The sequence below is a fragment of the Anomaloglossus baeobatrachus genome, chromosome 4 (genome assembly GCF_048569485.1).
Source record: "Anomaloglossus baeobatrachus isolate aAnoBae1 chromosome 4, aAnoBae1.hap1, whole genome shotgun sequence".
NCBI classification, from domain to species: domain Eukaryota; kingdom Metazoa; phylum Chordata; class Amphibia; order Anura; family Aromobatidae; genus Anomaloglossus; species Anomaloglossus baeobatrachus.
The window spans coordinates 54398823-54413274 of record NC_134356.1 but is presented as its reverse complement, the minus strand read 5'-3'; the positions used below and the strand labels follow the sequence as shown (position 1 = coordinate 54413274).

Sequence of the window (14452 nt, the reverse complement as noted above, 5' to 3'; positions counted from 1 at the left end):
TATGTGTGAAGGTACCTTAAGTGCCTGTTATTACCTGTCTCCTAGTGGCATAAAACACTGCCATTAACCATTTGTTTGCGGCATGTCCTGGACTGACTATACAGCAACGATTCCTGTGTATAGTATCTACACACACACTTTTGGCCATGTGTCTTCTAATGTTTCCTGCTAAGCTTGTTTACCTGCCTTCCAGCATATTCTGCTGTCACGGATTCACATGACTACAAAAATACATACAGCTGCAATCTAGAATGCTAACAATGACTAAGGGAACTCTGGTATTGCATTACTACTATAGGAATATTTGAAAAAAAGAAATACTTAGCTTATGTATTAGCCAATGCATGTGAGCCCAGTAACCAGCGGCAAGGTGATCTCAGCCCAATAGCTAGATCCTTCCTGCCCAGACATGTAAGTTTTTAACTCAGATAGAGGCATTTAAGTTAGGATCCCTATATATTGAGATCACCTTGTTGTTAGATACTGGGCTCACATGCATTGGCCAATACATAAGCTAAGTATCTCTTTTTTTTAAATATTCCTATAGCAGTAATGCAATGCCAGAGTTCCCTTATTCATTGTTAGCATTCTAGAGTGCAGCCGTATGTGTTTTGAAGTTATATTGTGTTTTCAGCTGGCACCTGTTCACACCTGTTGGATGTGTGGGTCACTCTTTTTGATATACTTGATTCACGTGATGTCCTACAACTCCTGTCCGCTGTGCCATCGCGGTTAGTCTCTTTTGCTTACCCTGGCCTAAGGCTTAGGGAATCCACATTACAAAGGTGAGCCTGTAAAACCGTACATGGTCTATTTGACCAGTCACTCCATACAAGCTGTATCAGTATTCAGAGTCAATTGGTTATTAATCCAAAGACACCATAATATTGAACAGACTATGGATCCATGGAGCCCACTGGCATTGTGGTGGGTCAGTCCAATAATAGTCAAAAATAAGGCTAAAACGCCTAAGAATTGGGTCCTGTTTTTATACCAGATGAATGATACTGGGAGTATTCGCCAATTACATAGACTACAATGTCTAAAGTACCGTAGGTTAAATATATAAAATGTGATATATACATAAAGAAGTTTATCCAAAATATAAGTTATATACTATCCATAGAGGCCTGTTGTGAATGGAGCAGATATGTTTGGCCTCTCCTACATGCATTGTCTATGGGACTGCCAGAAATAACCAATCACTGTACTCCGCTTTCTCTGACTTATCAGTCATGACAATGAATTAAAAAAGATTATAAAGATTAAAAGAAAACTAAAATAAAATTCGTAAAAGGGGATGTAAAATGTACCAACTTAATTTTCAAATATCCTGTTAAAGAGTTAACATAGGTGGATTCCCAATCAGGACCCTCAAATGTTAGGCAGAATTTAGGCTGTGTCTGTAGTTCTGGAGGACTCCACGTGTCTATTCATTACAGACATCCCTTTATTTTCCACAGGAACAGTGTAATGCTGCACTTCCCCTGCGGAGGCGCTGCAGGTTAACTGAACACCTAATTACAACTGATCAAGATAGTCCCTGCATGTGTGACCCGCTAGTGACAGGAGACCAATATTATTATTATTATTATTATTAATAATAATAAAATAATTAATAATAATAATAATAATAATAAAAATAAAACTATATAAAGCAATAATGAAAAAACAAAAAACTTATTCCGTGACATTTAAAGTTAACATTGGAAAATGGAGATCAAATTTAATCATTATATAAAAGATGGCTAGAGTTGTCTTTTTATCTTTTCCCCTAAAATTATAAATATGAAATCTCAGTGATCGACTCATTACCTGGGCATCTTGCGCCACAAGCTCATCACTCACAATGTCATCTTCTTCCCTTGTGCCCTGTAAAACAAGACCAAAACCAGATAATTGTAAATTTTAGCTGAAGAAACCGCAGAGAAAACCATTTCTGAATAATTTATAATATTATTTCACTTGGCACAATATGCACAGTATTGTTCTTTAGTATTAGACAGGTGTGGTGCTTGGTGAGGAGGCTGTTCCAAACATCTTGGAGAATTAATCACCGATCTTCAGTGTATGAGATTTGTGCAAATCCGTCTGTCTTCTCTTTGTAATCCCACACAGAATGGAGGATACTGAGATCAGGGCTCTGTGGGGGCCGGATCATCATTTCCAGGACTCCTTGTTCTTCTTTACACCGAAGATCATTCCTAATGATATTGGTTGTATGTTTAGGGTCGTTTTTCAACTGCAGAATAAATTTGGTGCCACTCAGACGCCTGCCTGATGGTATTATATGAGGGATAAGTATCTGTATGTATATGCCATAGTTGAGGGCACTGAGAAATGGCAACGTTGAGGACCATAGGCACAATGGTCGGCCAAGGAAACTAAGAGCAGCAGATGACTAATATATCAAGGTCACTTCCCTTCGAAATCGAAAAATGTTTAGCAGTGTCTTAAGCTCATAACTGTGGGAACCAGTGAGAGTCAGCGATACCAGTGTACTGTTTGGAGAAGTCTGGCCAAAAGTGTGCAGTGGCTTGAGTGACTCATACCCAGAAATGGCACTCAGCCCTTATAAACACGCACTATACTGTGCAGTATCGCCACACTCCTCCTGCCAGTACCACAGACCTCTGGGACCCTGTCCCCATTCCTTGTGCTCTCCAGGTAACGTCCACTATACGCTTTCTCTCATTCCCATCTGTTGGTTTGCTTTCTCAGGCACCGTTATTCATCATTGTTTCACCTTTTTTTCACTACAGGCATCCTTTTTCTCCCTCTACCCATCTTCCATGCCTTCCTGGCTTTTGGTATGTTATAACCTTACAATATGTTGATACCTGATTGTACTATATAATGACGCAACCCTGTATTTAGCTACTTAACAATCCTATTTTGCAATTTACTTGATGGTCAACGCCTTTGCTATACTGCCCCTATATTAACATTACTTAATGTCTATTTGAATACCTCCTCCTGGTTTGACCTATGATTCATATAACCATACCAGCGCTTGCTTGATTTTACTATATGTCATTACATTGTTCTCATGGTGCTTATTAATTGCTCTCTTTTCCATTTAGCAAAGTACCTTTGAAAAGTAACGCCTTACTTATGGTACAGTCCTTAGACGTCCAATTCGTCTCATCCACCATTCTATTATACGTACAGTACAGACCAAAAGTTTGGACACACCTCCTCATTCAAAGAGTTTTCTTTATTTTCATGACTCTAAAAATTGTAGATTCACATTGAAGGCATCAAAACTATGAATTAACACATGTGGAATGAAATACTTTAAAAAGTGTGAAACAACTGAAAATATGTCTGATATTCTAGGTTCTTCAAAGTAGCCACCTTTTGCTTTCATTACCGCTTTGCACACTCTTTGCATTCTCTTGATGAGCTTCAAGAGGTAGTCACCGGAAATGGTCTTCCAACAGTGTTGAAGGAGTTCCCAGAGATGCTTAGCACTTGCTGGCCCTTTTGCCTTCACTCTGCGGTCCAGCTCACCCCAAACCATTTCGATTGGGTTCAGGTCTGGTGACTGTGGAGACCAGGTCATCTGGTGTAGCACCCCATCACTCTCCTTCTTAGTCAAATAGCCCTTACACAGCCTGGAGGTGTGTTTGGGGTCATTGTCCTGTTGAAAAATAAATGATGGTCCAACTAAACGCAAACCGGATGGAATAGCACGCCACTGCAAGATGCTGTGGTAGCCATGCTGGTTCTGTATGCCTTCAATTTTGAATAAATCCCCAACAGTATCACCAGCAAAGCACCCTCACACCATCACACCTCCTCCTCCATGCTTCACGGTGGGAACCAGGCATGTAGAGTCCATCCGTTCACCTTTTCTACAAAGACAAGTTTGGACTCATCAGACCAAAGCACAGATTTCTACTGGTCTAATGTCCATTCCTTGTGTTCTTTAGCCCAAACAAGTCTCTTCTGCTTGTTGCCTGTCCTTAGCAGTGGTTTCCTAGCAGCTATTTTACCATGAACGCCTGCTGCACAAAGTCTCCTCTTAACAGTTGTTCTAGAGATGAGAAGGTGTGTCCAAACATTTGGTCTGTACTTTACGTGTATAATTATTTTGTGTATATATGTAAATTATGTTATACTATGTCACTGTTTGGTGTGTAAATACTCTTTATCATCTTTTATAGGCAAGACCTTGACAAAGGCCGAATTAGGCCAAAACGTTGGCTTTGCTCTATTTTTGGTAGTGGCGTTTCTTTTTCCTTTTTGCAAATAGTCTACTAATAAAACACATTTTGCATTACCTCTCGTGTCCAACTGAGTGCTTGGGATTTATCATACTGGCTAAAAGTGGTCTTCACGAAAGAAAAATGGCAGGTCACAATGTGAAATATTGGGCTGTAGTAGAAGGCAGTTTGTTTGCCAAAGGCCTAAAGAGCATTACAATTTTGAGTGTCTGTAGGAACTGTGAAGTACGGTGGATCACTGCAAATTTGAAGCTACATTTCAGCAAATGGAGTTGGAGATTTGGTCTGGATCAATGAAGTCTTCAATGCTGAGAAATACAGGCAGAGCCCTGATCTCAGCATCCAGTATGTCTGAGATTACATGGAGAGATATAAGAATTTGTACAAGACAACATTGGTGGTTAGTTCTCCAAGATGTTTGGAACAACCCTCCTGCCGGGTCCCCTTGGAAACTATGTACAAGTGTACTAACCAGACAGAAAAGATCCCCTGTGCAAAAACAGTACATGGGTAGTGTCTCTAAAACTGTGTTTATTATTGCCTCCAATTGACTTTCTGGAGGCTGCATGATCATTGGTGGGATATACAAAGTGACCTGGTAAAAGCCAAATGGAGATGACAAGATGAGTTGGCACTGCTACAACAGGGGAAGGGGGAGTCTGATGGCATATCCTGGTCAAATCTCATCAATGTCTATCAAAAGACCATCCCCTGTGAGATTTGGTAAAGTTATGCTTTGTATTCCTCCTGTTGGTAGCTGTTCAGATTCAGTTGCCTCACCCTTTCTTTCCACAGGCATTGCTAATTAAGCACCATCTTGGATCTGGTCCGCCTTTATCAATGGTTGCTGTTTGGCACTGGGAGGATCAGTTCTGATATAGTCCTGGTATGGTGCAGAGCTTGCTCCACATGCTGGGACCTGGGCTGGTCTCTATCCACAAGTGCCTTTTTTGCAACATAGAAGCGGTTATATACAGGTTACAGGTATGTGTGCTGTATTATGGTTCTGCTTTTAACTTTATCTAGGAGGCCGCATGGCACATGAAATACAGAATGTAGAGTAGGACCCCCCTATTGAGATTTGCCGTGACGTTGGCAGGGGTGGCTCAAAAAATTGATCAATTATTTGCTAAAAATCTCATTTTTTTATTGTAGTACAGTTGGAATAAATCTGTGAATTTTCACTTTTTATATGATGCATGCCAATTTCAGATCGTGCTGGCTCCCCTCTCTCAACAGGGGAAGGGGGAGTCTGATGGCATATCCTGGTCAAATCTCATCAATGTCTATCAAAAGACCATCCCCTGTGAGATTTGGTAAAGTTATGTATGTCGCCTACACAATGTGTGCTGTACGTCTTTACCAATTCTATTACCTGCAACAAAACAATCAACATTTTTTTAAAGTGTCCGCTGGTATCTGTGACGACATCCGACTCCAGATCCCTTTCATAAGCTGAAATAAACCAGGGAACAGAGATGAGCAAATATGCATATGACAACTGATCGTATATCTTCCTAGGATCCTCTCCCAGCTTACCGTCCTTATAGGCTTCCACTAGTGCATGAATCTGCTGATTGTCCCGGGAGGCCAAGATCTCGATCAGACACTTCTCATCAGTCCCAGCACCCTAAAATGAGGGAAAATATATCACACCAAAGGCCAAAAAAGAAAAACTAACAAAACAGCCCTGAGAATCGCTCCATCCCTTCGCAAACCATCTTTTCTTCTGTCCTCCCTCTCCTTGCTGACATCATCCATTTATTCCTTCTTCCATCAATTCCTCTCATCTTTTCTCCAAACAGTCTTTCCTTAATTCCTTTCTTGCTTCATCTCTCCATGCCTCACTCCTTTTCGCTCTTCCTTCATACCCCTTCTATTATTTAGTCCTCCCTTTTTATCCTCTAGCCCCTCCACCTTTGTTTTCCTTCCTTCCTAAAGCAATTGCCTTCTGTCTTCCTCTTTTCATTCTCATCTTCATGCTGTTTCTTTACTTCCTTCCTCCATCAAGCGTTCCATTTTTCATTACTTCCTCCCTATAGCCTTCCATTCTTTTTCATCCCACCATCTCTATCTTCATTCATTTTTTTCCTTCCTTCTTCCTTTCCTTCCTATTTTTCTTACCTTCCTTCCAGACCCTTCACTCTTTCAGCCATTGCCTTCTACTTCCCTCCCAATATTCCTTCTCAACATCATGTTTACCCTTTACTTTCCCCATCATCACTAATTCCTTTTTTCATTATATACCTGTCACAGGGTATGTAATGACAGAATAGGGGCCCCTAAGCTGGCCCTCAAACTCGAGACCCTATGATGTCCCTTATCTCAGAGATAGGCTTCATGGTAGCCTGGCCCGAGCCCCCAACATGACCCTAACTCCTGTCCGAGCCCTGATCTTACTTCCCCTCCCTTGGGGGTAGGCTGGAAAACCCAATACCAAAACTCCACAAAATCAATACAGACAAGGGAGAACAAAAACTCATACACACTGCACTTAAACACAATTGAGAGACAATATGTGTACTGGGGAACAACAAAAAGGAAAGATAATCACACACAACAGGGGAACATCCACACCACTCAATATCGCAACAAAGATCACAATAAACAGGTTCACCAAAAAGACCAGAATCGCTGGAGCTAAGCTGAAGCTTTCATCGGCGCATACTGGAAGAAAGCCATGCCTTAAATAGGAAAAAGACCGCGGCACATGGTAATTAGCAACCAGAGCTCCTAGTTCCTGCTCACCTGTCTACAGGAATTAATTCTTGCAGGGTTGAAGACCAGTGAACCTGAATCAGCCGACACCCAGCTCTGGCTGGCAATGCTATCTACATATTCTTTTTTCCTCCTACCAGCTCTTCCTTTAGTCACTCCTTGCTTCCTTCATGCTTTTCTTCCTTCTTTTCTTACCTTCCTAGGATCTATCATCTTTCTATGCCTTCATTACTCCTCTTTCGGCCTCCATAAATTTTTGAATCCTCAATTCATCCTTTCCTTCCATTCGGTCCTTATCGCCTCCCTCCTACCCTTCATGTTTTACCTTGAGCTTTTTTTTCTTACATCCTTGAGCTTTGTAATACACACAAAAACCTTCTTAACCCTAGAACGCGCAAGCATAACAATCTACCATAGAAAACAAATGACCTAGCAGGCCTGCAAGGCCCGAGGTATGCGTTCTAGGGTTAAGGTTTTTATTTCTAAAGTCAGTAGAAATATACAAGTGCAAATGCCAAGTGTTGGCTATTAGGTTGAAGGGCTCATTCCTGGAGTCATGATAGATAAGACCACCCAGCAATTTGATGGATTCCATTGTCCTGGATTTTTTAGGCCAATGATGTAATTTATAAAGAAGGGAATTTTGTTTACTTACCGTAAATTCCTTTTTCTTCTAGCTCCAATTGGGAGACCCAGACAATTGGGTGTATAGCTTCTGCCTCCGGAGGCCACACAAAGTATTACACTTAAAAGTGTAAAGCCCCTCCCCTTCTGCCTATACACCCCCCGTGCCTCACGGGCTCCTCAGTTTTGGTGCAAAAGCAAGAAGGAGGAAAAGTTATAAATTGGTTTAAAGTAAATTCAGTCCGAAGAAATTTCGGAGAACTGAAACCATTGAACATGAACAACATGTGTACACAAAGAACAAGAGCCCGAAGGGAACAGGGGCAGGTGCTGGGTCTCCCAATTGGAGCTAGAAGAAAAGGAATTTACGGTAAGTAAACAAAATTCCCTTCTTCTTTGTCACTCCATTGGGAGACCCAGACAATTGGGACGTCCAAAAGCAGTCCCTGGGTGGGTAAAGTAAAACCTCGAAATAGAGCCGTAAAACGGCCCCTTCCTACAGGTGGGCAACCGCCGCCTGAAGGACCTGCCTTCCTAGGCTGGCATCTGCCGAAGCATAGGTATGCACCTGATAGTGTTTCGTGAAAGTGTGCAGGCTCGACCAGGTAGCTGCCTGACACACCTGCTGAGCCGTAGCCTGGTGCCGCAAAGCCCAGGACGCACCCACGGCTCTGGTAGAATGGGCCCTTAGCCCTGAGGGAACCGGAAGCCCAGAAGATCGGTAAGCTTCGAGAATAGGTTCCTTGATCCACCGAGCCAGGGTTGATTTGGAAGCCTGTGACCCTTTACGCTAGCCAGCGACAAGGACAAAGAGTGCATCCGAGCGGCGCAGGGGCGCCGTACGAGAAATGTAGAGTCTGAGTGCTCTCACCAGATCTAACAAGTGCAAATCCCTTTCACATTGGTGAACTGGATGAGGACAAAAAGAGGGTAAGGAGATATCCTGATTGAGATGAAAGGGGGATACCACCTTAGGGAGAAATTCCGGAACCGGACGCAGAACCACCTTATCCTGGTGAAACACCAGGAATGGGGCTTTGCATGACAGCGCTGCTAGCTCAGACACTCTCCGAAGTGATGTGACTGCTACTAGGAAGGCCACTTTCTGAGAAAGGCGTGAGAGAGGAATATACCTCATTGGCTCGAAAGGTGGTTTCTGAAGAGCCATCAGCACCCTGTTCAGATCCCAGGGTTCTAACGGCCGCTTGTAAGGAGGGACTATGTGACAAACCCCCTGCAGGAACGTGCGTACCTGTGGAAGTCTGGCTAGGCGCTTCTGAAAGAACACAGAGAGCGCTGAGACTTGTCCCTTAAGGGAGCCGAGCGACAAACCTTTTTCCAATCCGGATTGAAGGAAGGAAAGAAAAGTGGGCAAGGCAAATGGCCAGGGAGAAAAACCCTGATCAGAGCACCAAGATAAGAATATCCTCCACGTCCTGTGGTAGATCTTGGCGGACGTTGGTTTCCTAGCCTGTCTCATAGTGGCAATGACCTCTTGAGATAACCCTGAAGACGCTAGGATCCAGGACTCAATGGCCACACAGTCAGGTTGAGGGCCGCAGAATTCAGATGGAAAAACGGCCCTTGAGACAGCAAGTCTGGTCGGTCTGGTAGTGCCCACGGTTGGCCCACCGTGAGATGCCACAGATCCGGGTACCACGACCTCCTCGGCCAGTCTGGAGCGACGAGGATGGCGCGGCGGCAGTCGGACCTGATCTTGCGTAACACTCTGGGCAACAGTGCCAGAGGAGGAAACACATAAGGGAGTTGAAACTGCGACCAATCCTGAACTAAAGCGTCTGCCGCCAGAGCTCTGTGATCTTGAGACCGTGCCATGAATGTCGGGACCTTGTGGTTGTGCCGGGACGCCATTAGGTTGACGTCCGGCATCCCCCAGCGGCAACAGATCTCCTGAAACACGTCCGGGTGAAGGGACCATTCCCCTGCGTCCATGCCCTGGCGACTGAGAAAGTCTGCTTCCCAGTTTTCTACGCCCGGGATGTGAACTGCGGATATGGTGGAGGCTGTGGCTTCCACCCATAGCAGAATCCGCCGGACTTCCTGGAAGGCTTGCCGACTGCGTGTTCCGCCTTGGTGGTTGATGTATGCCACCGCTGTGGAGTTGTCCGACTGAATTCGGATCTGCTTGCCTTCCAGCCACGGCTGGAACGCCTTTAGGGCAAGATACACTGCCCTTATCTCCAGAACATTGATCTGAAGGGAGGACTCTGGCTGAGTCCAAGTACCCTGAGCCCTGTGGTGGAGAAAAACCGCTCCCCACCCTGACAGGCTCGCGTCCGTCGTGACCACAGCCCAGGATGGGGGCAGGAAGGATTTCCCCTTCGACAGAGAAGTGGGAAGAAGCCACCACTGAAGGGAAGCCTTGGCTGCCCGAGAAAGGGAGACGTTCCTGTCGAGGGACGTTGACTTCCTGTCCCATTTGCGGAGAATGTCCCATTGAAGTGGACGCAGATGAAACTGCGCAAAAGGAACTGCCTCCATTGCTGCTACCATCTTCCCTAGGAAGTGCATGAGGCGCCGCAAGGGGTGTGACTGGCCTTGAAGTAGAGATTGCACCCCTGTCTGTAGTGAACGCTGTTTGTCCAGCGGAAGCTTCACTATCGCTGAGAGAGTATGAAACTCCATGCCAAGATATGTCAGTGATTGGGCCGGTGTCAGATTTGACTTTGGAAAATTGATGATCCACCCGAAACTCTGGAGAGTCTCTAGAGCAATGCTCAGGCTGTGTTGGCATGCCACTTGAGAGGGTGCCTTGACAAGCAGATCGTCTAAGTAAGGGATCACCGAGTGTCCCTGAGAGTGCAGAACTGCTACTACTGTTGCCATGACCTTGGTGAAGACCCGTGGGGCTGTCGCCAAGCCGAAAGGCAGTGCCACGAACTGAAGGTGTTCGTCCCCTATGGCGAAACGCAGGAAGCGCTGATGCTCTGGAGCAATCGGTACGTGGAGATAAGCATCTTTGATGTCGATTGATGCTAGGAAATCTCCTTGGGACATTGAGGCGATGACGGAGCGGAGCGATTCCATCCGGAACCGCCTGGTTTTTACATGTTTGTTGAGCAGTTTTAGGTCCAGAACAGGACGGAAGGATCCGTCCTTTTTCGGCACCACGAACAAGTTGGAGTAAAAACCGTGACCCTGTTGCTGAAAAGGAACAGGGATCACCACTCCTTCTGCCTTCAGAGTGCACACCGCCTGAAGAAGAGCATCGGCTCCCTCGGGGGGCGGAGATGTTCTGAAGAACCGAGTCGGAGGACGAGAGTTGAACTCTATCCTGTAACCGTGAGACAGAATGTCTCTCACCCAACGGTCTTTTACCTGTGGTAGCCAGGCGTCGCAAAAGCGGGAAAGCCTGCCACCGACCGAGGATGCGGTGTGAGGAGGCCGAAAGTCATGAGGAGGCCGCTTTGGGAGCGGTTCCCCCGGCAGTCTTTTTAGGACGTGACTTAGACCGCCATGAATCGGAGTTCCTCTGATCCTTCTGAGGCCTTTTGGACGAGGAGAATTGAGACCTGCCCGCGGACCGAAAGGACCGAAACCTCGATTGTACCTTCCGTGGTTGAGGTCTGTTTGGTTTGGACTGGGGTAAGGATGAGTCCTTTCCCTTGGATTGTTTAATGATTTCATCCAATCGCTCACCAAACAGACGGTCGCCAGAAAATGGCAAACCGGTTAAGAACTTTTTGGAAGCAGAGTCTGCCTTCCATTCACGTAGCCACATGGCCCTGCGGACTGCCACCGAATTGGCGGATGCTACCGCCGTACGGCTCGCAGAGTCCAGGACAGCATTAATGGCATAGGACGCAAACGCCGACGCCTGAGAGGTTAAGGACACCACTTGCGGAGCAGACGTACGTGTGACTGCATTAATCTGCGCATGACAAGCTGAGATAGCTTGGAGTGCCCATACGGCTGCGAATGCTGGAGCAAAAGACGCGCCGATAGCTTCATAGATGGATTTCAACCAGAGCTCCATCTGTCTGTCAGTGGCATCTTTGAGTGAAGCCCCATCTTCCACTGCAACTATGGATCTAGCCGCCAGTCTGGAGACTGGAGGATCCACCTTGGGACACTGAGCCCAGCCCTTGACAACGTCAGGGGGGAAGGGATAACGTGTATCCTTAAGGCGCTTGGAAAAACGCTTATCTGGACAAGCTCGGTGTTTCTGGACTGCCTCTCTGAAGTCAGAGTGATCCAGAAACGTACTCAATGTACGCTTGGGAAACCAGAAACGGAATTTCTCCTGCTGAGAAGCTGACTCCTCAATTGGAGGAGCTGGGGGAGAAATATCCAACACCTGATTTATGGTCGCTATAAGGTCATTCACTATGGCGTCACCTTCAGGTGTATCAAGGTTGAGAGCGGCCTCAGGATCAGAATCCTGATCTGCTACCTCCGCTTCATCATCCAGAGAGTCCTCATGCTGAGACCCTGAACACTGTGATGAAGTCGAGGGAATTTCCCAGCGAGCCCGCTTAGGCGGCCTGGGACTGCGGTCCGTGTCAGAGACCTCACCCTGGGACCTATGGGTTACCCCAGGAGCATTTTGCTGCTCCAACTGAGGGGGGCCTGGGGTCAATGATTCAACAGTGCCCGTGGCCTGAGTCACCGGTCTGGACTGTAAGGCTTCTAGTATCTTAGCAGACCATCTATCCATACTCTCAGACAGTTTGTCAGCAAATACTGCAAACTCCGTCCCTGTCACCTGGACAGTGGTAGCAGGTGGTTCCACCTGGGCCACCAGTAGCAGAGGCTCCGGCTGAGTAAGTGCCACAGGGGCCGAGCATTGCACACAATGAGGATCGGTGGAACCTGCCGGTAGTATAGCCGCACATGAGGTACAGGTTGCAAAGTAAGCCTGTGCTTTGGCACCCTTGCTTTTTTGCGGACGACATGCTGTTGTCTCCTCTGAGTACAATCCAGGAGGGTATATAGCCAAAAATCAACAGTGCGACCGTACAGTGTAAATGTATAGCATATAAGCATATATATATATATATATGTACACTTCGGCACTCAGTGGGGCCAGCACCCAGGTGCTGCTTACCGACCGCTCAAAGCGGTTGTGTGATCACCAGATTCCCTGCCTGGGCCTCCCAGAGCCGTGTTGTCTCTCCTCTCCAGCGTCAGAAGTGCTGACAGGAATGGCTGCCGGCGTTCTGTGGGGAGGAGGGGGCCGTGGGCGTGCCCTAGAAAGTGCGGGAATCTGATGCCCCACTGTGCTGAGTGAGGGGGGAGGAGGATACAAAGTATGCTCCAGCCCTCAGCGCTGACGTCCTGTGCAGCGTCCCGCCCTTCCCCTGACTGGCAGGCCTGGGGGCGGGAATATGCGATACTAGGCCGCAAAAGCCGGGGACTAAAGTTATAAGCGCGGCCGGCAAATAAGCGCGGCCGGCGCGGTAGTCCCCGGCGCACTAACACACCCAGCAGTGCTGCAGTGTGTATGGCACAAGCGCTCCATGCGTGGTCCCCCAGAGGGACACAGAGTACCTCACAGTAGCAGGGACTTGTCCCTGACGATACCCGGCTCCTGTCCAGCAGATTCCCCAGGGGCTGCGGAGGGAGCACGGTCCCAGTGCCTGGAGACCGATTAGGATCCCACTTCACCCAGAGCCCATTAAGGGATGGGGAAGGAAAACAGCATGTGGCTCCTGCCTATGTACCCGCAATGGGTACCTCAACCTTAACAGCACCGCCGACCAGAGTGGGGTGAGAAGGGAGCATGCTGGGGGCCCTGTTATGGGCCCTCTTTTCTTCCATCCGACATAGTCAGCAGCTGCTGCTGACTAAGATGTGGAGCTATGCGTGGATGTCAGCCTCCTTCGCACAAAGCATAAAAACTGAGGAGCCCGTGAGGCACGGGGGGTGTATAGGCAGAAGGGGAGGGGCTTTACACTTTTAAGTGTAATACTTTGTGTGGCCTCCGGAGGCAGAAGCTATACACCCAATTGTCTGGGTCTCCCAATGGAGCGACAAAGAAATTAATAGTCAATACTGATTATTTGGTATTGTGTTATACTTATTATATTACTATATACTCACATCCAGGGCATCTTTTATTTCCTTAGCGTCAAAATATGCCGGGGGTCTCATGAGACCTACGATTAGTCTTTCAAATTTACCGGTCAGTTCATATTTTAAGTCATCAATAAGATCCTAAGGAAAAATGTAAAAGTAAGTTATATTTAGGAACACGGATGATGATAGCAACTGGGTCTATGAGTGGAAGACGATGAGTAAAATTTGAACCCATGGCCCAATAGGCCATAAGTTAAGCCTCCATAGTTACCTTGCCATAGAGAGACTTGTAGGCCTGGATAATCTGAATACGCTGCTGGTTGCTCCGGGCTGTGAGGAGGTCCAGGATGGCTTGTTTATCGCTGCCTACAAGAAATGACATTGATCCATTAATTAAAAGTAATGAGTCTCAAGGACCCGGCAGAAGGCAACTAAATCTGGAATTAACGTAGGCTCATACTTGACCTAAAAAGACCAGACATTTTTTAAGCCCCTAGGTGGGGTTGTGATGGTAAAAATAATGTCTGGGCTCCAGGAAATTATTAATATAGAGCTTTATAGTATCAGTCAGACCGAGAAGATTTTAGTCCTGTGGGATTTTTTTTACTTAAGCTTTCTTTGTTAAATGTTCTAAAGAAAAGAAAATACAAAAAAAGTCACTAATCAATGTACCATTGTCCTTTTCCAAATATTTGTATCATCAGGCCTGCCTTACTGTGCCAGGTGATGGGTGAAAAGTCAATATTCTTAAAATCCCCATATTCAATGTGCCTGTGCCAACTGGCTATCTGATGAATGGGCGCTCGGGGGGCAAGGTGGCGAGCCAGTGGGTGTGTGGGTGG

The 14452-nt window shown here is 46.4% G+C and overlaps 1 protein-coding gene across 1 annotated transcript in view; it reads right to left on the bottom strand.

Annotated features, from left to right (window-relative positions):
• Positions 1 to 14452, bottom strand: part of ANXA6 (annexin A6) — a 108279-nt gene that overhangs the window by 41218 nt on the left and 52609 nt on the right. Inside the window, exons 4-8 of the mRNA XM_075344340.1 lie at positions 13882 to 13976; positions 13635 to 13748; positions 5769 to 5859; positions 5605 to 5684; positions 1816 to 1872 (exon numbers count right to left, since the gene is read on the bottom strand). Of these exons, the coding sequence (XP_075200455.1) occupies positions 1816 to 1872; positions 5605 to 5684; positions 5769 to 5859; positions 13635 to 13748; positions 13882 to 13976 (437 nt within the window). The remainder of the gene's footprint in view (positions 1 to 1815; positions 1873 to 5604; positions 5685 to 5768; positions 5860 to 13634; positions 13749 to 13881; positions 13977 to 14452) is intronic.